This window comes from Lipotes vexillifer, unplaced genomic scaffold (assembly GCF_000442215.2).
Source record: "Lipotes vexillifer unplaced genomic scaffold, Lipotes_vexillifer_v1.1 scaffold690, whole genome shotgun sequence".
NCBI classification, from domain to species: Eukaryota; Metazoa; Chordata; class Mammalia; order Artiodactyla; family Lipotidae; genus Lipotes; species Lipotes vexillifer.
In genome coordinates, this window is record NW_006798376.1 from 2689021 (window position 1) to 2715441 (window position 26421).

Sequence of the window (26421 nt, forward strand, 5' to 3'; positions counted from 1 at the left end):
ACCCCTAGGCACACTGTAAAATACAGGGCAAATGTGCTACTACTTAAAAATACACACACATGTAGATTACACCTACATGAGCATACAGAAAAATATGAAAAGGAATATGAAACCAGATGTTAGCATTATTTATTTCAGGCAACATAAGTAAATTTTTTTTCTTTTTATCTTCTAATTGGCCTACAGGCAAGATACACTACTTATTTTTTCCTTTAGTGTCATAAATAAAAATTAACTCATGAAAACTAATTTATTGCACCAATTTTTTTTTTTTTTTGCTTTTTCTCCCTTTTGTCTTAAGTCTCAGTTTAAAAAGCCTCTTATAATATTTATGTTAACTTAAAACCTAAATTGCTGGAATTACTGAATTTAGCTTCCCTACAATTCCTAGGGTTTAGGCTAGTATTTAGGTCTTGAGACCTAAACTGGTAAAAATTAGAAGAGGTGAAAGCGGGTAACACCATCTGTGAGCTAACAAAGTGAGAATGAGAAGTGAGGTAGAGCCTGGAACCAAATCTAGTGCCTAGAGTGACTGTCCTTCCCCACTCCAAGGAGGGTGAGCAGAGGCCTGCAAAAGCCTAGGACGCCCAGATTACACGGGAAGATAATGGGACAGGGAAGGTCCCCAGAAAGGAAAACAGGATCTTAACCCCGGGCTCTGCTGCCCAGGGTCAGAATCAAGGGGAGAAAACTTGCTAGAAACAGCAAGAAATAGTCTAAGGTTGGGCGCGCCTGGTCAGCAGTCTTCAGTGGAAAAGCGTGACTGCATGGAGGCAGAGGGCATTTCCCAGACCCATGGTGAGTAGGGTCCATGCCACACCACACCTAGGAGGTCACAGGACAGCAGTCAAGTAGGACAGAACTCAGTACGCTTTCTACAAACTACTGTGGAACAGCCAAGTTGGGATAGCTTTCAGGATTGGCAGGTCCACCCTGGGGCAAGTATGAATGTCTCCTGGATGGTATATGACACATAAACCTTATTATCCAACACAGGACTGATCTGTTTTCATTCTATCTGTCCTCTGCATGTTGAATCTATGCTACTATATCTGCTAAGAAAACACATTTCCAGAGGACAGATGCCTATTATACCAGGACACTATGAGACTGGATTTATACTGAAAAGCCTTCAATCCTCAAAATATTCTGTGTGGGATCTCGGGCAAGTCAACAGCTTTTCTGTGTCTCAGGTAGCTTCACTGAGACAAGAGAACACACTGCTTAAAGAGTTGACTGGATGAAATAACAGTGCATGTAAAAAAAAAAAATTCTCGTTACTCAAATGTTTGGAATCTGCCGTTTGAACAGGGCGATACTGATTTTTGACAACATGGATGAAAAGGAACAGAAGAAAACAGACTTTGAGTAAGTATATAATAGATGCAGGTACATGTGTAGAGAGAGAGGAAAGGAAGGGAAGGGACGATCCATGAGCTCTTAACTTGCTTTATGGCTGGAGAGGAATATGACAGTCTATTAGCCAATTAAATAATGTGCTAGATGCCCCCAAAGCAATAACATGAGGGAATTTCTGTCCTCATGAGTTTTATACTTTAAGATAGAGTCTGGACAACACACACTTTAAAAACCTGAGATGTTACTGTGAAAACAAACAAAAATTCCCCAGGAGATAACCTCTATGTAGCTTTGTTTTGCTCACTGCTACATCCCTAGCACCAGTCTTCAATAATTCTTGACAAATTACTAAATGTAAAGATGCCCTGAAGTTCCATTAGGGACCAGCCTAGCCTAGTGGGCCACAATGTACCGTCGATTTCTAATAAAGTGAAACAGCCTTAAAAAAAAAGGCTCTTCTGGAACTTGGAAAATAAACTCTATTGAAGGGACCTGATTCATCTCAAATGCTCTACATCAACAGCTTTTAAGAACGTAACTTAGTCACAACCATCAGAGACTTAAAAACAATTGAAAAAATGTTGACAGTAACTGTGGTCATAAACTACCTCGGGGAGTAGAAGAGGAAAGAGATAAGTACTTTGATCCAATCAACTTAATGTGAAAAGAAACACTGATGGAATCAAACTGGGGTAAAATGAAAGACAAATGTTAGTGGAGAGTCCACCCTGTTGAATAAGACACAAAAGAAACAAACAAAAAAATCAAATTAGCACCTGACAGCAGCAGTTGCCAATCAGCACAAGGATTCTGTCCTTGGAAATTACATTCCATTCACAGGAGAGAGGCAAATGCTGTAGATAAACCTTCTTATGTTGGCAGACACCCTCCTAACAAATAAGGCCTACCAAACCCAGGGCATTTACCAAAGGATAAAATACAAAGTAAGTCTTTTCCAAAGCGGTCTCCCAACATAAAAAACATACTGCTGCCAAATATCTAAATATCCACTGCAGTACTCTCAGAGTGTAATCCTGGGAAAGCCACACTGGAAAACTGTATCTGTTCCTTCCTTCGGGATCAAGGAAGCCCCCAGAAACAGTTGCGAATAGAGATGTCAAGTCTTAAGCAGGATCTGCCAACAGCACTTCCTTCTCTAGTTCCTTTCCTTTTGGTATGAGATCAGTTTTCAAAGAACCTACTTGGTGACCATTCTACCACTCTCTCCATAACTCTATACAACTGTTTATGCCAGAATATTCTACTCCATGCCCAAAATGCCTCAACCACAAAGCTCTTTCAACTCCACCCCACATCCCAACTATCCAGTGGCTCCTTTTCTTTTTTCTTCAAATCTTTACACCACCAGTGGATCAATATATCCTGCAATATTTAATTCATCATTTTACTATCTACCCTCACTCCCCACCTGACTTGTGCTACTCCTTTTAGGCAAATATCTGACCTAAAAGCAGCCATGACAGAAAACAAATATACACATCACCTGACTTTGCTCTGAAGTAAAATATATTCAAGCAACGTTGAGAGAGCTCTCAAATTAGTGAATTCTATCTCAATCTATGGTTCATTCCTCATTAAATTTCATATAAAACTCAAGAGATTCACAGAGAGACCCAAAAACCCTGTATGAGATACTGTAACAGAAGTCAGCCCTGTGGCTATAAAAGATTAAGGAGTTCTAAATGTAACCGAAGCCATAGCTTCTAGGAAGTTTATCCTTTCCCCACAGCCCAGCACAAAATGTATTCATTGGCCAAATGTGAGTCTAAGTCGCGGTCATCTTCCAACTGGACCATTTGTAATGGCATCCTAACACCCATCCCCCACCTTCCACTCTTGCTTCCCTATTCTCTAAACGGCAGCCAGAGGGCTTCTTTTAAAATACCAATCTGTTGACATCATTCTCCCCTAATGACATCACACTTGGAACAAAAATCCTGCCTCTTTTTCCACAGCCCACGATGCCATCCACACCTCCCTGACCCCGTGTCACCGCTTCCTCCCAGCTCGCTTGGCCACACAGGCCCGTGGCTATTCCCCAGGTAAACCTCAGAGACTCTGTACTTGCTGTGTCTCCTGTCTTGACTGCTCCTGCCCCAAACACCTACTTGGTACACCCCCATTTGATTCAGGTGTCTGCTCAACTGTCACCTCATTAGAGACTTTTCTGATCACCCAATCTAAAATACCACCTCCTCCCCACTATCCCCAACACTTTCTAACCCTTTAGACTGCTTTATTTTCCTCCATTTCTCTTATCACTGCCTGGTATTATATATTCATTTGTTCACGACTGTTACACCCTGGTCAGAATACAAGCTGATGTGAGAACATCAGGGGCCTCTGCTCACCGCAGCACCCCCAGGGTCTACCACAGTGCCTGGCACAGAGTAGGTTCTCAGTGAATACAAGTTGAATGAATGAATGAATTTTAAACGAGCACTTTCTAGGTGACAGACTCTGTATCAGGCAGTGGGATATAAAGATGAATGACAAAAAGGATCTGGTCTTTTCCCTTGGGGAACTTAAAAGTCTAGCAATGAAGGAGACACACACACAATGAATAGAATGGACTGTGATATGAGCTTGAAGTGTTCAAGGAAAACCGTGGAGCAGAGTAGCTAGAGATGAGGTCGAAGAGCCTGGGCTCAGATTATGAAGGACCCTAGGCTTCAGGCTAAGCAACTGGGCCTCCATCTGAGCACCCGCTATTCATCACTAAGTAGGAATGGAAAGAGGTAATGAATCTGAAATTAGAATGGACAGAACTTAGTGACTATTTATATGAAAGGAACCGAGAAGTTCTAGGTTTCTAGGAAATGTCACTGCCCACATAGGAGCAAGAAGTTGAAAGAAACAGATGACAAATCTGGTCTCAGAAAAGTTGAGTTTGAGGTACCTATGACCACCATACTAAGTCATAATGCTTTCTCGAGTGGCTAGAAAATCCTTGGCTTGGAAATTCTGCCACCCTGCTCCTTGGCCACCTTCTTGGTGGGCGTTTACAACGTCCTAATAGCACTGAGCCACCTGTATCACATTTGGGTGCCATCGTGTCAGCTACGATGTAGCCATGCATGGAAAGTCCCTACCAAATCTGTCCCTTTAACATATTCTTTAATCACACTTTCTTAAAACAAGGGATACCTGTTTTGCAGTGAAGTCTGACACAAATGCAGAGATTTCCCAGGAATTTTTCCTAGTCAGTGGCTTGAAAGTCCAATTCTAAATGGGGAGACAACATTATTTACAATTTTAAAAATCAAAAAGTTGTCAAGGACAGGCATTGTTGTTGCTTTCCAACTTCACGACGTTATGGAAGCCCCATGCGGACCTATGTATATATCAGCATATGTACATATAGACATGAGGGGGAGATGTTAAGAATGAAAGGAGGCAAAAAAAATTTAAGTACAAAAAAACAAAACTTATGTTTAACAGTAAAGGACAACTGTATACAGCATAAGGATAGAACCAAATGTCACAATGTCATAAATTCGGGCACCAGTGTTTTCTAGCACCTTGAACATCTGGCTGAAGGGTTTGCTGTCAGGAGATGTTGCTCAAATTCCGGCATATCATTTCTCAATAAGTCACCCTCTACAGTTTCAGCCCCTGATTCTTCTCTAAAAAGTAGAAGGTAAAGAAGCAAGAAGGAATAGGCTGATTTTTTAAGGCTCCAAGACTCTTAAAATCAAAGTAAAATTAAAATGTCCCTTTGGAAATTACTGACCAGGCAGGTTTAATTCCTAGGAGGTTTGGACATACTCCTAAGTAGCAAACTTCCTGGTGGAGGTTGGGGAGAGGGGTCAAGTGTCAGAAGTGTCAAGCACAAAATGAGAGGTTATCACTTTTAAACAGAATATTCCATAACCAGAAGGATCCATTTTCCCAACATACCTAGTAATAAAACTGTTACACTGCCATAGCCAAATAACTAGAAACAAGGGGTCTCTGACTGTATGAAACAGTTTAATCTTCTTTTTGAAGGCCAGGGAAAGGGAGCTCATTAATACCCACTGCTTGGTGTGTCAAGCTCTATCTTTCTTCCTACCTCTTCCATGCCTGGTGTGCCACACACACTGAAGACAGGTCTCAAGGACGTAGATGGGAAGCCAGAGATGTGTCCCAGTAGCAGGACAAGGGTGGGGATGCTTAGGATTATCATGACAACAGTTGAGTTATCCTGCTGATGTGGAAACCAGAGAGAGGACCTTAAAGAATCCTTAGTTGGATGTACTCTGGACGAAAAATGCTCTGCAGTTAATAATACTCAAACATAACTGGCCCATTCAATAATGTTAGAATCAAATAAAACACAGTTGTATAGAACAATAGAAATCATCTAGACTGAGAGGTCTTTATTTATCTGTGAGAAAAACAAGGCTCCTGAGATTTGGAGATTCATCCACACCACCCACCATGTGAGGGCATGGCTGGGGCTGGAGCCCAGGCTGCCTGTGTCCTAGCCCTGGGTTAATTTTGCCCAAGGTGTGAGTCAACTGATTTATGGCTGTAGAACAATTTAAATATACAAATGACTACAGTATTAGCAATAAATACCGGTAAAACATGAAATTAGAAAGCTTAAAGAGAAACAGATTTGAGGAAAAGTCCCTGCTGAGAGAAATATAAATAGTAATATACTTTAAAGAAATTATCCCTATGGTTAGGACACTTCTTAGAACAAGAATAAAATTATTCAAAAGTCACAGTTCTGTGAAAGATATGAACTTGCACATGTTATGTACAAGTACATAATGATATATTCTGGGGCAGTAAATTATTAGCTTGCATGTAAGAAGTTTGATAAAAACCAGAAAACAAACTCATATAAACAAAACAACAAAAATCAAGAAGACCCCAAGAAACCTAATTTGAGTTGACCTTGCCTCTGAAGCGGCAAAATGTACGGGCATTGTTTTCTAATGAGCTTCTAGGGAAAAAAACCTTGAAAGTCAAAAGCAGAACTGAAGTTTGACAGCTGGAAGAATGTAATTAATAAATTGTGAGCATCTCATATTTCTAAGGCCTATTCTTATCTATTTAGCCTCTTAAAACTAAAGCAAACAAAAAACAGTCTTTCCACCAAATCAAATGCATCCCAGACCATTGCTCCTATTTCAAATTTAGCTTAAACTCCAGGATTGCCAAACCAGCCCCCCCAAAAAACTGGCCACTTAAATTACTTCCTTTATACAAGGTTAAGATAGCCCTTTCCTGGCAAAGAGTCAGGAATTGCTTTTATTTCCACTTGTAGATACATAATTTATAAGGTTAAAAAAAACACAGACCTTATGAAACGTACCAGGAAAAAACTCATCATTTCCGTTAAAGTTCAACATAAATTCTCAGTCTGCATTTTGTTTTCTTGATTTAAGATGATCTCCTTAATATTCAACCATACTGTGGGTCATGAAACACAGTCCACCAGAGAGAAACTCAGATCCTTAGCAAACCAGTTTCCAACTCCCATGCATGGAAGCCATAAAGATGTTCCGCTAATGGAAAAAATCAGACACCAAAGATGAGGACAATGTAGGTGTTTAGTTTGCTACAGGCAACCCAAGCAAACAGCTTGTCTGCATTGAGTTTAGAACTTGGGACATGAAAGCCACTTTGGATCCACCTGAAACTGAAAGGAGATACCTATTTAAAAACCCTGAGAGGGCTTCCCTGGTGGCGCAGTGGTTGAGAGTCCACCTGCTGATGCAGGGGACACGGGTTCGTGCCCCGGTCCGGGAGGATCCCGCATGCCGTGGAGCGGCTGGGCCCGTGAGCCATGGCTGCTGAGCCTGCGCGTCCAGAGCCTGTGCTCCGCAACGGGAGAGGCCACAACAGTGAGAGGCCCGCGTACCGCAAAAAATAAATAAATAAACAAACAAACAAATAAATAAATAAAAACCCTGAGAAACTTGAAGGGAATACTGCTTTAAATGCCACACATTCTATAAAAGGTGGAAAGCCATGTAGGTTCATCCACATCCCACCTAAAGTCATTCCCTGTGGGTATCACTCTCCCACTAGTCCAAGCCACTCTGGACTAGCTGCTCTGAATTCTTTGTGTGAAACATCTTTAAATACATATTGCTAAGTTCTAGATATCTGACTCTGTGTGGGAAAAGCTACACAGCCACTCATGGCCCATAGGCCAACTGTCGACAACTGATGTGATGGGTTAAAAACACCAAGAGTGTGTAGTTTTTCTGTGGTTCAATAGCCTGTACTCTCTGAAGATGTCTGAGGGTTTTCTTTCCTGTGAAGTGAAAATAGAAAAACCTCACCTCTAACAATTCTACTCATCATTCTGTATGAATCTTGTACAAAGCAGGCAACAAGCACAGAACTTTCTTAAAGTTGCCAGAGCTTTAGTTGGTTCAACAGAATATGTGGTTTACAAACAAACAAAAAAAAAGAGAAATGTGCTTTGATTCCTACTGCTTGATAAATTTCATTTGCCAATAATGAATATCAAACATCTGCAGTGAGAAACCCCAATCACTGAATCTGCAAGCTTTTGCTTTACTTACTTGTATTTTAAGAGCAGCCACTGAATTAACCAGAGTCCTACAAGGATCATGCCATTAATTTCACAAATAGAAAAGGCCCACTGCACCCGGTTAAAATGGTCAAAAAACGTGTCCGGTAGTGGAGGCTGCACCTCCTTAGGAGGTACTCGTTCATGGACGACCGAGATCATCACTGTGGTGAGAACAAAGCAGGAAAGTGCATAAAGAAAGGCCAGGAAAGTCTTGCCCCACTCCATGGGGTACTGGGAGCGCTCTGGTTCTGGCATGGGGATCTTTATCATCTCCTTCCTATACCCATTTGGCATCCCCTTGGGTTTGACCTTGATGCTGAAGCTGCCATCAGGGGCGAGGACGTCTGTGCCAATGCAGAGGTGCCCATTGGCGTGGCCATTCTTGTGTGCTTCCAAGTGGTGCTCCATCTTCAGGGTCTCTATCATGTGCAAGAGCCGCTGCCCATTGTCGGAGGAGATTCGGCACAGGGGGGGTTTTGTGAAATCTTCTTGGGTTAGGTTGATCAAGTCGTGGCCTGTGAAATGTTCCAGAGGCTCACAGTATTCTGGCATAGCATTCTCCTGCAGCCAGTCTGCCACCTTCTTGGGTGACCAATAAACCACTTCCTTCATTGTACTGGCAGACAACACGCGGCCCCCCGCTTGCTCCCGGCAGGTCAGCAGTCACCGTTCCTGCAGGGCAGGACACTGTGCCTCCGTGGTGCACTCATCCTGTCAGGCCTCATGACAGACTTGTGTGGCGAGATGGTCAGGGCAGTTTTTAAACACTTCATGTAGCTGTCCGGGGTTCTTGAGTGCTTGAGCATTAATTCACCTCATTTTTGAACAAGATTCTTCCTTCTGTGGAGGCAAGAGAAAAAGTCAAGACACTGGGACTCGAAAATCAATCCCCTCAAAATGCAAAACCTTAACATGCATAAGGAAAATGGAAAATCAGGTACTGGTGAAGTCCATGGTTTTCAAACATGTATTAGTTTAAGGGACCACTGATTCCCTGGTTAGTCTTCCCTAAAAGAGCATTAAATTGGACCTGAGATTGATCAAGTCAAAGGCAGTGGTAGATTTGGTAAGAAATAATTTGACAGTGCTTTAGACATTGCTCAGTACTGATCAGTGATTTTTTTTTTTTTTTTTTTTTTTTTGTGGACCAGGGCCCTCTCCCTGTTGTGGCCTCGCCCGTTGAGGAGCACAGGCACCGGACGTGCAGGCTCAGCCGCCATGGCTCACGGGCCCAGCCGCTCTGCGGCATGTGGGATCTTCCCGGACTGGGGCACGAACCCGTGTCCCCTGCATCGGCAGGCGTACTCTCAACCACTGCACCACCAGGGAAGCCCGGATCAGTGATTCTTTTTGTGCTTATTACATGGTTCCTGAGATCATCTTAAAGAATGTATCAAATCTGCTTAATCTACCACTCTATCTGGTGAAGAAATGTTTTAAAACATTAAGAACGCACACAACTTAACAGATATCATAAAAGAGAATCACAGAAATGTTGAGCTTCAGGATCATCTGGTCCAACAATTTTACACTCTTCTATAAAAAAATCAATGAGTTCCTTTTTCCAAATGTGCTTGGACCCCAAATCTATAAAAGAGTTACAAATGTAGATGCTTAGGTTGAAACAGATGGAATGAAGGACCAGGGTCCTCCTTGCTCTGATGATATCTTTACTCCCAGCCTCCAGGAGGTTTCGTGGAATACCATAGTTTCAAAATCAGTGCTCTGAACCAACTCCCTCACTTATGCGCGAGGAAACTGAGTACCAGAAGGTCAGGGAACCTGCCCGTGGTCAAGTGGCAGCTTGCATAAAAGAGCTACAAGTTTCCAAGTCCTGGTTTACTATATTTATTTATTAAAATACTTAACCAGTGATGTGGCAATAACCAAAATGCACATCTGGAAGGGAGATTCAAAAGCAGAATTCGAAGTTTTATAAATTTATTTATGTATAAATATATGTCCAAAAATGTATATATTATATATACATATATTTAACCACAATTATGGTTAATGAACATAACATTGCATAAAATAATGGGAAAGAAATATATCACATACTGACTGAAGTTCTACTTGATGATGGGCCTGGGGACATTTTCTACTTCTCTCCCACCTACTTTTCTTTAATAAGCATGTATTAATTTTGTAATAATCATTTAAAATTTAAAAAAGAAAGAAAAGTTAAAAATAAAAGACCTAGCTCTCTAACGAAGCACCATGGTTAATGAAACATGGCCTTTGGCAAAAGACAGACCATAGTTTGACTTTCAGCATCTCCGTGTATAACCTACTACTTGAACTTCACCTTATTAATCTCTAAAATGGACATAATCAAACATCTCCTTCACAGGGTTGTTGTCAGTACTTTAAACACCACATGCGAAAGTTGATGATACACAACCTAGCACTAAAAAGGGTCTGCTTTTTTGTTTCTGTTTCTGTTTTCTATGGCTGAGTAGCATTCCATTGTAAATATATACACTACATCTTCTTTAGCCATTCATCCATGGATGCACACAGGTTATTTCCATAACCTGGGTACTGTAAATAATGCTGCGATGAACAAAGGGGTATATATGCCTTTTTGAATTAGTGTTTTCCTATTCTTCAGATAAATACCCAGAAGTGGAATAGCTGATCACATGGTAGCTCTCTTTCAATTTTTTTGAGAACCCTTATACTATTTTCCATAGTGGCTGCATCAATTTACATTCCCACCAGCAGTGTACACTTGCCATTTTTGACAACATGGATGGACCTAGAGGGTATTATGCTAAGTGAAATAAGTCATATGATATCACTTATATGTGGAATCCAAAAAAAAAAAAAAAAAACCACAACAAAAAAAATGAACAAACAAAACAAAACAAAACTTACAGATACAGAGAAGACATTGGTGGTTACCAGAGGAGAGAAGGGTTGGAGGTGAGTGAAATCGGTGAAAGAGGAGTCAATTATGTGGTGCCCAATGGAAACTAGACTTATTGTGGTGATCACTTTGTAGGGCACACACATATCAAATTATTGTAGAATATAAAACTAAGGTTATTTGTCAATTACGCCTCAGTAAAAAAAGGTAGGGTCTTTTTTTCTTTCTCAAATTTTCTATCATATCCAATAGTTAACTGTCCGCTACAGCTCATGATGAAAACACACTCTCCAATAGTGGGCTAACTTTTTTTTTAATCTCAAAAGAATGTTGTGTTGGGACTTCCCTGGCAGTCTGGTGGTTAAGACTCTGCACTTCTAATGCAGGGGGCGCGGGTTTGATCCCTGGTCGGGGCACTAAGATCCCACATGCCTCAGGGCGTGCCCCAAAAGTAAAAAACAAAATAAAATAAAATAATGTTGTGCTAACTGCAAAAAAACCTGCACAAGTTCGTAGGTTTAAGAGATAGAAATCAGTGACGACAGTGTTTCCTAAGTATGCTTTGCAGAATAATAATCTGATAAAGGGCTCCATGCTTTAAAAAAAAAAATTCAAATGAGCCTAGGAACTGCATACCATAATCCTTCCCAGGGCCAGCAGTACACATTAGTATGTTAGAAGCTCCTGGGAATCCTCCAGTAAAGAAACTCTACCAGGATTTCTTAAACTGACTTCATCAAGGCTGTCCTGCTCTCCATCCCTTTTCCTCCCTAGTAACTATGAACTCCCTATGGACACACTGGGAGGTACTGGCACAAACAGGACCTGAACTCAGGTCTTCTGATTTCAAAGTCCAAACTTGTCCCTACTGAACCCCCAAATCTGACTCTGGAATGAAAATGGACAATATGTCCAACTTCCAACTTCCCAGACCACATAACAATCAACCAAATGGCAGTAAAGCTTAAAAGCTATTCCAGACCTTGCAAAACAGTTGGGCACTGTCCCTTCTGAGCATCTACAGTGCTGTGCACCTTCCCGACGTATTCCCTTGTGGCCAAGTGTCTATCTAGACTGTCCCAGGGGGCTATAAGTGACCATGGAAGGGCTACAATCTTTAAGCATCCATGTATCTTACCTTCCCAGGGCCCAGAGGTTGCTCAATCAATATCTACTCAATATCTAAGGGAATGTCCCTTATAACTAGCAACATGTAGATGGTTTAATGGAAAGTAAAACTACTGAAAATGCCGCTGATACTGAAAATTGCTTTCAAACAACTTGAATGGTCAAGGAGAATAAGATGGGCATCCTCCAGAAAGAAATATGAAACCAAAGTGAATCTCTGGCCACTTAAAAACCACTACAGAGGGGCTTCAATCATCACTACGGGCTTCAATCATCACTACTACTACCTAGAGTGACAAGAAGAAACTCACCAAATGGGAGTCCTGGCAGAAGGTCCTGTACGAAAGGAAATCTCTTGGCATCAGACCCCAAACCTCTCTCCAAATATTCCTCAGCAGAATTAGAGCCGAGGGAACGCTCAACAGCTTGAAGTGGTTCTGAGAACTCTAAAGAAAAATCCTCGATTGAATGTTCAGGCCCAAGGAAATGAACATGGGCTTTTCATACAGGTTCTGCATTTCTCCCCTTGCCTGATGCAGGAAGTCCACCAGGAGGGGAAAGCCCCTCAGAACCACAAAGAACAGACCAAACCCAAGGTACTATTTCACTTCTCTTTGATGAGGAAAGTCAGATAATCTCCTCTTCAGATACAATCATCTTCAAAATAGAAAAATATCAGATGGTAGGAGACAATATAGGGTCATGAGACACACATACACGTGCATGCACACACACACACTCTCTCTCTCTCTCTCTCTCTCTCTCTCTCTCTCTGGCACTGCAAGCTTCTATCCAAATGAAGCAACACTAATCTTGCAAAAGCAAGCCCGTCAGGCAGTCTGAGATAGCCAGTAGAACTCTTAAGAGACAGCAAGATAACCCAATAGCTTCCATTAATTGACTAGGACAAAAAACTGTTCACTCCTTAAGACAGTTCCTGTGATTCCCCCCCGGTTTGGAATATGCTCCTTCGAGTCCTCTTCAACAAGTTCCAGATTCTTCCCTTAGCCTTTAAGGTCCTTCTCTGCAAAGCCTTTCCTGGTCACTCCTTCACAATCTTTCCCCCCTCTCTGAACTCCTAAGTCACTGATATCTGTGCCACAAAATATCATTTCTCTGTCTTGTGTGCATGATGTGGTAGAAAGAGCACAGCTGTGTGAGGCAGGGAGCCTGCAGTTGAGACCCAACTCAGCTACGTCTCTTCTTGACAAAATCCTTTAACCTCTTCAAGCTCAGATTCCTCTGGAAAATGGGGTTAACAACTACCTTACCTACCTTCACATGGGCTGCTACTGCTGCGACGAGCGTGTAAAAGGAATGAAAGCTATTAATTACTCCAAGAGATACGTCTTGCTCTTTTTGTAATATCCTGCTTCCTTTCTATTTGCCCAACAGGGCCCATAGTGACATTTCATAACTATTTAATGAAGCTGCCACTTCCAAATGGCATTTTTAAAAGCCCAAATCATTCGGACACACATGAGGAAACACATCTTTCCGAATTTCATGAGAAAATAAAATTTATATTTCAAGCAAGATTTGAAGCTTGAAAATGAAGGCATACACGCAGTTTTCCTGCAGCTGATGCTGAAATCACGTGATAGGGAAAATACTCATTTCTATGGAAGTAACTATTGGGCAGCTACTCAGTACTTCAAAGGCCACAGCTAAAACATGAGGACTTACTCACTGACCCCAGAGTCTGGCTGTAGGAGGAGAGGTGAGACACTGACTGTCCCCTGGATCCATACACTCAACTTAGAACATATTGTGGCGTTCCTGAGAAGGGAAAGGCAAACTGCTTTCATATCTAGACCCAGAAGACTGTACGTTAGGCTGGACTCAGAAAACGATTACCACCATCATCCAGAAAAGCCACCCGGAATCCATTACTGGGAGAAAGTTAAGAAATAACGTAGCGCTCAAATCATTAGACTTAGTTCTCAGAACCGGGAAGATGTAATAGAAGAAAAAAAGCTGAACATAAACTCTTTATTCCAAAACACTACAGAATTTGAGAGACGGAAGAGGTGCTGGAACTCTCATGCATCTGTAACTTTTGGACATAAGTAAACTACAGTCCAGGGAGATGGTGATTTGTCTAAAATCTCACACATAGCAAAGAGTTAGTTCTGGGTCTAGGCAGAGACTCAAGATGTTTTTCAGGGCTTTCCCACTATAAATAGTCAATGGTCTCACAGATTGGAGAATGTATGAAAGATAATCTGAAAAGTCTTTCTAAAACTTATGGAGTCCTAGAAGATAAAGGGCAGGAAGAACACTTCATTATATATTCTAAACTCACCAAGGTTTTAACTAAATAAAAAATAAATCTGTGAATACAATTCAGCTCCAATTCTTAAAATAGGTATTTTAGGCTTTAATATTAAAAAAGGCATTAGATAATATTCCACCACACACTGTAACCTCTATAAATAATCATCAAAGCCAGATGTCTAGAAAAAGAAAAAATAAGTTAAAGCAATTATACTGGTACTGAAAAAAAAACATTAACCAGCAAAATCACTAAATAACTCATTTATGAATATTTACCCTTATTCAAAAAGAATCTATTATATTATCCTGTTATCTGACATTGCCTAGGAACAAGACATTGTTGCATTAACAAAAAGCAACCATACGAATTACATACTGAACACAATTTTTCAAAAATTAGAATACCACAAAATACACAGTACAACTATCCACACAGAAAATGCTCAGAAAATCTGAGTTTTAATGCTTACTCTGGCGTTAACTTGTACTCCAATATCAGGGCCTCAGTTTCCTATAGTGGAATAGTTCATTCCATTTGCTTGTTCCATTAATTAAGGGAATTCACATGTACCTGACAGTGGTTTGGATAACAGAAAGCAATACATTAAAACGTAAGAAATGATTATACTGAATATAATTTATTCTCCTTTGAAGATTCGATGAACTTCTAAAACAAAGCCCATGAAATTAAGAACTGAATTTTCATGATTTTTTTAAGGCACGATGGACGCAAGATTGAACTAACATAGCTGGCATATCAGTGAAGAAACTATAGAGAAGTTCCAGATGTTTCTAAATGCTGATAATGCCAAATGAAAGTAGGAAGCAGTACATAGCATAATTGCCAAGTAAACTTCCCGCTCCATGCTCCATGTATCAAATCTCTAAGAACAAAAGCAACGTGGGGCACACACATGATTTTACTCTACTAGCTTATATAATCAACTTCATGCAATATCAAAATTTGGTGAGCATGTAATATTTAGCTCAGACTTTACAACATGAAAGTACCTGTGGGTACTTTGTTAAAGAGAAATAAAATCAAGAATTGATATTATGGGGCTTCCCTGGTGGCGCAGTGGTTAAGAATCCGCCTGCCAATGCAGGGGATACGGGTTTGTGCCCTGGTCCAGCAAGATCCCACGGAGCAACTAAGCCTGTGGGCCACAACTACTGAGCCTGCGCCCTAGAGCATGCAAGCCACAACTGCTGAGCTCGCGTGCTGCAACTACTGAAGCCCACACGCCTAGAGCCCGTGCTCCACAACAAGAGAAGCCACTGCAATGAGAAGCCCGCGCACCATAACGAAGAGTAAGCCCCCATTCGCCACAACTAGAGAAAGCCCGCATGCAGCAACAAAGACCCAACGCAGCCCCCCCAAAAAATAAAAAAAAATAAAGAAATAGGAAAAATAAAAGAATCGATACTGTTTTACTGTGAAACAGACGAAATGCCTTTCTGTAAACGCTTCAAGCCCACATAAAGGTCTTTACACCTACTAGAACTTTCCATAAAAGTCAACAGTAACCTAATGGACCTTTGAGGGCAATGCAGCCCACTGAAATACTCATGAGGTAGGTGTTAAGTCTTCTCTGACTCAATTTGGATAGCTCCTGAATGCTTTTCTCCAAACCAATCTAATTAGCTGTAAGATTTTTTGGTTGTTATTTAACAAGTAAGGAATTAATTTAAATAGGCAGAATTCATAAAATTGTATTTCTCTGAAGAAGAAAAAATGGCTAGAATAACAACCACACAGTTTCAATCTATTGTTGAGGAGATTTTAGATGACTTTTGATGCTTTAACCTTTAAATCGTAATTTATTTTAAATTGCTATTATATGCAATGTTCACAATTCCATAGTCAACTCTGGTTAGCAAACCATCCCTTTTGAAATGGCTCCTTGAACTAAGTATATGCTGGCCTATTTGGCTGAGATACAAGAAAGAAGAGCTTGCTGAAGTAAACATACTTGCCTCATGGTCCACTTAAACTGCTGGAAGAGCCTCATATGGACATCTTTGGGTCCCCTCTCTGCCTTGTTTATTTAATGATGTTTAATAGTTTGATTCTGCAATATCTGAAATGTATTCTTTCTCTGCAGTTGCCCTATAACTAACCCAGCTGATAGCCTCCCTTTTTGTATCTCCCTCCCTAATGACCCATTCCAATGTAGTAGCCCTCAGTGTTCCAGAGGGAAAGATGATTTTTGGCTGACAAAGGTAGTGTATATAACACAATGACAAGAAACCAGCCATGTCAACTGTATGCTATAAATCATGATTCCAGTGGTTCTCTGACAGTGTGAGATACAAAACCGTTTCATCCATTTCTTGGAAAGTCCTACCACCAGCAAGACTAGCTCGTTCCATTTCCTATACACCAGGCCTCCGTTTGGGTCTTCTCTGAAGGAATGTAAATATTTAGTAACCAGAAAATTCAAAGAATCATTTATTGTGGCAAAAATTAGAAACAACCTAAAATTGAGAATTAAATACATCATGATATAACAGAATACTAAGCCTCCACTAAAGACTAGACTATACTTCTGTATTTATTGTGATACATATTTATATATGTGTGTATACACAGTTTTGTCAAACCGGTTACAAAAGAGAATGATACCATTTTTGGAAACACACATGTATCACGAACATCCATAGGAAAAACGTCTAGAAGGCGTATATCACCTGTGAACTGTTATCTTTGGGAGATAAAATTACGAAATAATTTTTGGCTTTATTTTTTCCAGTGTTTTCTAGTTTCTCTGATAAAGACATATTACTTGTGTTTAGAAAAGAAAAACGTTGTTTTTCTTTCAAGCATATTCTATGTTTTTAAACACGTAGGCTGCATTGTAAAATTAAAAATAGATGCTTCCTACATTTGCTTTCTTTAAAAATATGAAATGGGCTTGCAGATTTCCCTAAATACCTGGAACTTTTGCCCTCTGTGTATAATTAGGTTCCAAAACCATCATATTCACCAAACATAATGGTCTCAGGATAAGAGCCAAACCACCCACAAAGATGAAGCTGAAATCTGAACTTAAGTGCATAAAGAAATTCCAGTCTCAGATATTTCAGATATTCCAGAGAGAAAACAACAACAAACCATCAGAATGACAACTCTTCTATCATCTAGATTTTCTTCAGTATCCATCTATCCAGTCTACTGCCAAATGTAAAAACCATTTGAAAACTCTGCCTTGCTGTCTTTATAGTAAGGAAAACTTTGTATAACTCTAATAACAACTAATCACTATAGTTTTCCCCTGGGGTTTCATTCTTAGAATCCAATTACCAAAACTCTGAAGGGATCTATTCCCACTCAGCTGATGAACTGCCTCTCTAGGTCTGAAACCAGCAGGGCTACTTTATAATATTCATCAAGTTAATCTGTAGTCCTGAGACAAAGACTCAATCTGGCAACTCAAGAATGTTAGGACATAATCAATGTTTCCAAATTCCATCAGTTCTCACATCCAGCTATTGTGCACAATGGTGATCTTATCTGCCCCAAGAAGCCTGGGAAGAGCGAACACAGGCTCTTATTCCCATCACACCTCACTCCATTCCTTTCCTTTTTTCCTATTCCTCTTTTTTAAAATAAAAGCTAAAACCCTTCCACTTTACTGCTTGTTCAGCTGGAATTAAAAAGACTGCACGTACCTCTGAATCTATCATAAATGTAAATCAGGGCTATGAAAAAAGTCACTGGCTTGGGAAAAAAGATGAAGCCATGTTTTCCCATCCTGTGTTTTTAAGAAACTTCAAGAAATTAATGTAAATTACAAAAGAAGTAAATGCAAAATAGCCCCTTAGAGACTCTTCAATAAGCAAGAGTTCACAGGTTTCCCATGGAAAAAGTAATCTCAGTTAAGAATGAACAAGTAATTGCAAAGTATAAACTATATGAGGAAATAATCCACCAAGAGGTAAAGCTAGCAGGTGTGACAAACAGGAAGTTTACCAAACCATGAACTTGAGAAAACAAAGTAAGTTTGAAGAGTGGTAAAGTGAGTATACTAATGCTATAAAAGAAAGAATTAAAACATTAATACAAGAATAAGACACAGTAGGGGGGGAAAAAAAAAGGTGTTTTAAAGAAAATACAGGAAAATCCCAGGTTCTCTCCTTAGCCTGTGGTGAGCTGTTACCTCAGGATGAAAGGGAGAGCAAAAGGTTAAAGGGAGGTCATAAGAGGAAGGGAAATCAGCAAATATATAAAGTGTATGTTTAAAGGCAGTTGACAGTTTTTTTCAAATCCCCCAAACTCAAGCAATCCAGCATCCACATAGTCTTTTGGCAGGGAGAAAAGGAGGGGGAGATGGAATCCACTCCATCAAAAGACGAATCTTATTTTTAAAAAGATGGCTAACTAAACATGTGCATTAGTTTCCACCGCCTCTTAAAACTCTCCTCAAATGATAATATAGGGATGAAAAAGAAAAGAAAAAAAAAAGCAAAGAGAACAAAAGAGACAGCTAGTTTAGGAGGTTGGGAAGCAGATGGACTAGTGGTAACTGACAGCAATCCTAAGAAAACAGAACCCTAAGCCAGTAAGGAGGAAAAATAAAAAGCAAACTGTGTAACAGAGGCCTTAAAAGAATGAGGAGGGCTTCCCTGGTGGCACAGTGGTTGAGAGTCCGCCTGCCGATGCAGGGGACATGGGTTCGTGCCCCGGTCCGGGAAGATCCCACATGCCGCGGAGCGGCTGGGGCTGTGAGCCATGGCCGCTGAGCCTGCACGTCCGGAGCCTGTGCTCCACAATGGGAGAGGCCACAACAGTGAGAGGCCCGCGTACAGCAAAAAAAAAAAAAAAAAAAAAAAAAAAAAAGAATGAGGAATTGGAGGTGCAGATAACTTGCAAAATGGGGGTGAAGGTGGAGCTAAAAATAGGACTGGTCGAAAGACCATTTAAAAAGTTAACCTTTAGATTCTCACTTTGCACAGTGGAACAACTAGCTGTCCTCCACACCAGAGAAGACTGAAAGTTTATTGTCTGGAAAAGGGAAATGAGACTTGCTAGAACAGGGGACAGGAACACAGTTCAAAGTAGGGCCATCACACTAACTACAATGGATTAAGTGAAAGTTGCAAACAGATGTTAAGCCAGACCTGCCCTAGCCCTTTACCTTATTAAGCACCCAGAATACTGGGAGCCGGGATGAAAACTTCCAGGCAGATCTTTTCTTTTCCCCTGGGAACTCCAGACATTTTTAAGAGAAAAGAGCACTGATCATCTTGCACTGAAATCCATACAAACAAGCTCCACTCGTGCAAAGTGCTTTCAGACAGCATTTTTAAGTGCCTTCTTTAAAATAAGAATGGATGTCCCCCCCCCCACAAATTACAGACATTTGAAGAAACTCTAATAAACATGAAAGCCAGAGCTTAAAACAAAAAAAGAACCTGGAAGAACAAACTAAGTAGGAAAATTATAATGTTAAGAAAAACTATTATTAACATTCTCAAAGATATTGAACAAGAACAAAATGGTACCAAAAAAAAAAAAAAATCAGAGAATTTTTAAAAGAAACGTCTTGGAAATTCATGGTAATTAGAAAATAAAGTTGGAAGAAATATCTCAGAAAGTAGAACAAGACAGAAAGACGGAAAATTGAGAGAAAAGGTAAGAGCACTAAAAAAGTCATCTAGAAAATTCAATATGTGACTAGTAGGAGCTCAAGGAAGAGCACAGGAAAAAAACAGGAAAGCTATAATCAAAGCAAGCATTCAAGAAAGTTTTCCAGAACTCAAGGGGATATGAATTGCTATTCTGAGAGAGTTCATCACATACTCAAGAACAATGACTGAAAATACATTTGTTATTATTATTCTGTACTAACTTATTTTTTTAAAGGAAAGGAGACCCTGAAGAATGCTCTAGCCCCATCCTGCTTTTCACCATCCTGGCTATGCTTTCCTCCATCTTACCTCAAACCACAGCTGCCAGTCTCCATCTCTGACCTTCCTTACTGGTATTTCTGTCCCTGCCCACAAGGATCACCGCAGGCTTAAAGCACAAAGCCACGGTTTTGGTATTGAAGGGTAGCAGAATATGCTACTTTGGCATGAGGATTATTTTGAGCGGAGGGCAACTGAGAAGTGAAACCAAGCAGGATGCTGTGGGGCCCTCCCAGGCAGAAAAGCCTTTCCGTGTCCCCTTCTTGTTTGTAGGAAAGCTTCCTAGACCTTCTCTGAGCTCCAAAGGACAGATTCAAACAGAAACTAATTAGGGGAGTGAGGGAATCCAGAAAGAAACAACAGTGCAGGATGGGGCAGGGTCCTGGTTCCTCCTGAGGGGACGTGCATAATACTTTGATACATACCTCTGAGTTCTTCTGTAGGAACTAGAGCCCTCACCCAGGTGGAGGATGATAACTCAGGCTGGGCCCAAGTGGTGGACCCCAGACTGGCTGGAACCAGAAGGCTGATGATTGAGATTCCTGGAACAGCACCCTGTTAGCTCACCACCAACCAGTCAGAGGAGGGTTACATGCCCTGCAGTTCCCCCCCAACCCCAATTTTGCCTATAAAAACTCTTCCCCGAGAAGAGGAGTTCAGGCTTTTTGAGCTTGAGCCACCCATTCTCCTTGCTTTTGCCCTGCAATAAACCTTTCTGTGCTCCACACTCCAATGTTTTCGTTTGGCCTCACTGTGCATCGGGCATACAAACTATTCTATTCAACAATAGAAGCAGATATAGGAAAAGCTCTCTGCTCTCCCCCTATTTTGCCCCAAAGTAGGACATAAGTTTGTAAAAGTATTCTCTCTCCCTGCTCTACCAGGAAGGACAGAAGTTAATCACTGGAGACAACTTTAAGAGTCTAAAAACTTATCAGCCCAGAGATGGCACTGGGGGAATCTATATAACAAACCTTGGTAACACTAGACCTTCTCTACCATTAGTTTTCCGACATATTTGCCTTCTTACGTTTGCTTCCCCTAGAAGCTCAAAGTCCTTTTCCTTTGTCTCGTCACCACTCTAAAAATTTGTTCTTCTTTTGTTAAGACACTATATAAACTCAAGTTCTTACCACCCTTTTGAGTTACTCACGGCTAGTGTTCCCATGTGTATCCGCCACAAGCATTAATAAATTTGCTTACTTTTCTCTTGTTAATCTGTCTTCTGTCAGTCTAACTTGTGGGGCCCCTGCCAGAGACCCTAACATGGGTGGAAGAGGAAGATTCTTTCCCTCCCTACAGTATCTAAATGTAGAAGTTTTAGTCACACTATTGTAACAGGCAATGGTACCTCTTTAATACTAAAGAAATGATGAGAATAACAGTACCATAAAATTTAGATACATTTAATATACAGTAACCATAATCCCATATTTTCTAAGGCAGTTCAGGTTTCAAATATATTTTTCTCGTCTCATACACCATCAAAATGTCTTAGAAGGTTTAACATTTCAGTTTCTAAATTCTCTCCCAGAATGCTTCCACTACCTAGAAATTGTTAGAGATTTTAGTTAGACGTGTGCTGATGATTTTACTCAGAAGCATCACCGCTTTTAATAATCTACGGACTTTGGAAGACTGATTGGGGCCCTAATCACCACGCGTAATAATAAAACGCAACTAATTTAAAGTACACCTTTGGTGTTTAAATTGGGACCACCCAGTATTGGTAACGGATTAATAGCAGGCTGAGAGAAAACACAGTTTCTTGATTAATGTAAAGTAAAAAGCCTGTAAGTTTTTACAGTCTACCGAGGATTAGAAATCCCCACTGGCTGGGAAACCTAAGCCTTTCCGTTTCAGGGAGAAAAAGGTCTATCTAATCTTTGCTAAATCTATACTTATAAAAATAAATTTAACTCACTGAGGTAAGAGGAAAGCTAACTTAGAGACCACGACCCTGGGGACTAACACCACGTTGCAAAATTGGCAACAACTCACAGGCCCAGATAGGGGAAATCAAGTTCAAGCCTACGTCCCAAAATAAATTTCTAATACTAACTTTGATAGCTAGAGGAGTTTAAACTATTTTCAGACTAGAGGTCATCTAAAGGGGTGAATTTAAACTGACGGCACCTGAATGTGCATCCTTTGGTCAGTCGCAGCTGTAAAGGTGCTGTCCTTGTTCCCACCATGTTCTATTCTCCTTCCCCAAATGGGCCCCTGTGCCAGTCTCCTTCCCTGGTCTCCTGGATTTCAGGGAAAGCAAGTGTACATCTTCCTTACCTTTATCTCCACACTCAAAACAAAATACATTAAGCATTTTTTTCTGACAGCAAGTATACCAACTCTTAAAAATGAATACCCATCAACTCATCGACTTTTCTCTGGGCATCACTGACCATGTCTTCTTGGTTCTAACGATCTGATAATTTCCCAAACTTACAGGGCCCATCTTCACTGAGCTTCTTTATCAACTGACCAATGGTTAGCAGCAGCAAAGCTCAGCTGCACAGAAGGGATGCTCCTCATCCATCAAGTGGGTCAGCACCGGAGCACAGTCTCAGGTTGTAAAGGGACCTGTAAAAGCTTTTGCTTTGGCTAAGGTAGAATACCACCAGGGGGCAGCAGAAAGTCTATCAAATTACAGACTCATCCCAGCACCTTGCGCAGACTATGAAGGATTTTAGAGACATCTTCCAACAGAGACCCTACACCTAAGCAATACAACTATGTGTGGAATTGCAAAAACTAGAACCCCTGTTTTCTAAATCATCAATTGATGCTCCTTACACTATACCCATGTGATTATAACGTGGATCTAGTGACTCTAGGATTAGCAATATGGCCATTTCCATAGTTTTCCAGACAACACACTGCCTATCTGAACTATCCCGCAATCTCACCTAAACAGGACCATGTCTGGGGTGTAGAATCTCAAAGAAATACAAAACCCTACAATTGAAGAACAGACAGGGACTTGCCTAGCGGTGCAGTGGTTAAGAATCCACCTGCCAATGCAGGGGACATGGGTTCGATCCCTGGTCCGGGAAGATACCACATCCCACATGGCTTAGGTGCACCTAAGCCTGTGCACCACAACTACTGAGCCTGTGCTCTAGAGCCCACGAGCCACCAACTACTGAGCCCGTGCCGCTAGAGCCCATGCTCTGCAACAAGAGAAGCCACTGCAATGAGAAGCCTGCGCACTGCAACAAAGAGTAGCTCCCACCCACTGCAACTAGAGCAAGCCCGCACCCAGCAACAAAGGCCCACGCACAGCAACGAAGACCCAACGCAGCCAAAAGTAAATTAAGAAAAATAAATATATAAAAAACACACAGTTTACCAGAAGCATTAACCTTAAGACAATCACTTAAATATTTATTCTTGGTTTATATAAAAACCTAATAAGCTTTATTTTCTACCTTCCATAACTATAACTTAATGCAACAAAATTAGAACCTTGCAACTAAGTCAGTGATGTAAAAATATGTAAAATTATACAAGTTGTAAAGTTAGTTAACTTTTTTTTTTTTTTTGAATGTGCATCCTTTGGTCAGTCGCAGCTGTAAAGGTGCTGTCCTTGTTCCCACCATGTTCTATTCTCCTTCCCCAAATGGGCCCCTGTGCCAGTCTCCTTCCCTGGTCTCCTGGATTTCAGGGAAAGCAAGTGTACATCTTCCTTACCTTTATCTCCACACTCAAAACAAAATACATTAAGCATTTTTTTCTGACAGCAAGTATACCAACTCTTAAAAATGAATACCCATCAACTCATCGACTTTTCTCTGGGCATCACTGACCATGTCTTCTTGGTTCTAACGATCTGATAATTTCCCAAACTTACAGGGCCCATCTTCACTGAGCTTCTTTATCAACTGACCAATGGTTAGCAGCAGCAAAGCTCAGCTGCACAGAAGGGATGCTCCTCATCCATCAAGTGGGTCAGCACCGGAGCACAGTCTCAGGTTGTAAAGGGACCTGTAAAAGCTTTTGCTTTGGCTAAGGTAGAATACCACCAGGGGGCAGCAGAAAGTCTATCAAATTACAGACTCATCCCAGCACCTTGCGCAGACTATGAAGGATTTTAGAGACATCTTCCAACAGAGACCCTACACCTAAGCAATACAACTATGTGTGGAATTGCAAAAACTAGAACCCCTGTTTTCTAAATCATCAATTGATGCTCCTTACACTATACCCATGTGATTATAACGTGGATCTAGTGACTCTAGGATTAGCAATATGGCCATTTCCATAGTTTTCCAGACAACACACTGCCTATCTGAACTATCCCGCAATCTCACCTAAACAGGACCATGTCTGGGGTGTAGAATCTCAAAGAAATACAAAACCCTACAATTGAAGAACAGACAGGGACTTGCCTAGCGGTGCAGTGGTTAAGAATCCACCTGCCAATGCAGGGGACATGGGTTCGATCCCTGGTCCGGGAAGATACCACATCCCACATGGCTTAGGTGCACCTAAGCCTGTGCACCACAACTACTGAGCCTGTGCTCTAGAGCCCACGAGCCACCAACTACTGAGCCCGTGCCGCTAGAGCCCATGCTCTGCAACAAGAGAAGCCACTGCAATGAGAAGCCTGCGCACTGCAACAAAGAGTAGCTCCCACCCACTGCAACTAGAGCAAGCCCGCACCCAGCAACAAAGGCCCACGCACAGCAACGAAGACCCAACGCAGCCAAAAGTAAATTAAGAAAAATAAATATATAAAAAACACACAGTTTACCAGAAGCATTAACCTTAAGACAATCACTTAAATATTTATTCTTGGTTTATATAAAAACCTAATAAGCTTTATTTTCTACCTTCCATAACTATAACTTAATGCAACAAAATTAGAACCTTGCAACTAAGTCAGTGATGTAAAAATATGTAAAATTATACAAGTTGTAAAGTTAGTTAACTTTTTTTTTTTTTTTTTTCGTGGTACGCGGGCCTCTCACTGTTGTGGCCTCTCCCGTTGCGGAGCACAGGCTCCAGACGCACAGGCTCAGCAGCCATGGGTAACAGGCCCAGCCGCTCCGCAGCATGTGGGATCTTCCGGACCGGGGCATGAACCCGTGTCCCCTGCATCGGCAGGCGGACTCTCAACCACTGCGCCACCAGGGAAGCCCAACTTTTTTTTTAAGGCATGATAAAAGTAAAAGATCTGAATGAGCACAGCTAGGCTATCGGGCATTAGGTGACATAAGTTCTTTGCTTTTTTAAAAAATAAATTTATTTATTTGTTTGTTCATTTACTTATTTATTTATTTATTTATTTATGGCTGCGTTGGGTCTTTGTTGCTGTGCGCGGGCCTTCTCTAGTTGCGGTGAGCGGGGGCTACTCATCATTGCAGTCCGTGGGCTTCCCCATGTAGTGGCTTCTCTTGTTGCCAAGCACAGGCTCTAGGCGCATGGGCTCAGTAGTTGTGGCTCACAGGCCCCCAAGCGCAGGCTCAGTAGTTGTGGTGCATGGGCATAGTTGCTCCGCAGCATATGGGATCTTACCAGACCAGGGATGGAACCCGTTACCCCTGCATTGGCAGGCGGATTCTTAACCACTGCGTCACCAGGGAAGTCCCAAGTTCTTTGCTCTTAAAAAGGCTTGAACATATATCACTGTGTTATGTTATAGTAAACTAAGTTCAAAATGAGTCGTATATAAAGTGTTCTCTCAACTCAATGCAAGTTCACAGGCATTTATTAAGTCTCTAACATTAACACACGTGACACTAAGTGTATAAAATATAGCTTTAAACAAGTAACCATAAAAATAGCAGTCAAAATACTCCATAGATGAAATTAAAAGTCAAACAACACCAGACAAAATTTTTTTTTTTTTTTTTTTTTTAAGGCGGTACGCGGGCCTCTCACTGCTGTGGCCTCTCCCGTTGCGGAGCACAGGCTCCGGACGCGCAGGCCCAGCGGCCATGGCTCACGGGCCCAGCCGCTCTGCGGCATGTGGGATCCTCCCCGACCGGGGCACGAACCCGTGTCCCCTGCATCGGCAGGCGGACTCTCAACCACTGCGCCACCAGGGAAGCCCCTGACAAAAATATTTTTTAAATCTGTCTTAGATTACAAATATGAAGAGCTCTTAAAAATCAGTTAAGGAAAAGACTTTAAACAAAGATTACAAACAGGCCAAACACACACACACACAAAGTCAAAAAAATCAATCTCACAAGTTTAAAAAAAAAAAGAAGAAAAAGAAAAATTATAGCAAGGTGCCATTCTTCAGCTATTGAGTTGGCAAAGATGAAAAAGAACCATAATTTTTTTTTTTTTTTTTTTTTTTTGCGGG

The 26421-nt window shown here is 41.1% G+C and overlaps 1 protein-coding gene across 1 annotated transcript in view; it reads right to left on the bottom strand.

Annotated features, from left to right (window-relative positions):
* SGMS1 (sphingomyelin synthase 1) overlaps positions 1–26421 on the bottom strand; it is a 109364-nt gene that overhangs the window by 30284 nt on the left and 52659 nt on the right. The window contains exon 2 of the mRNA XM_007470295.1: positions 7911–8761. Coding sequence (XP_007470357.1) covers positions 7911–8533 — 623 coding nt within the window. The 5' untranslated portion in view covers positions 8534–8761. The remainder of the gene's footprint in view (positions 1–7910; positions 8762–26421) is intronic.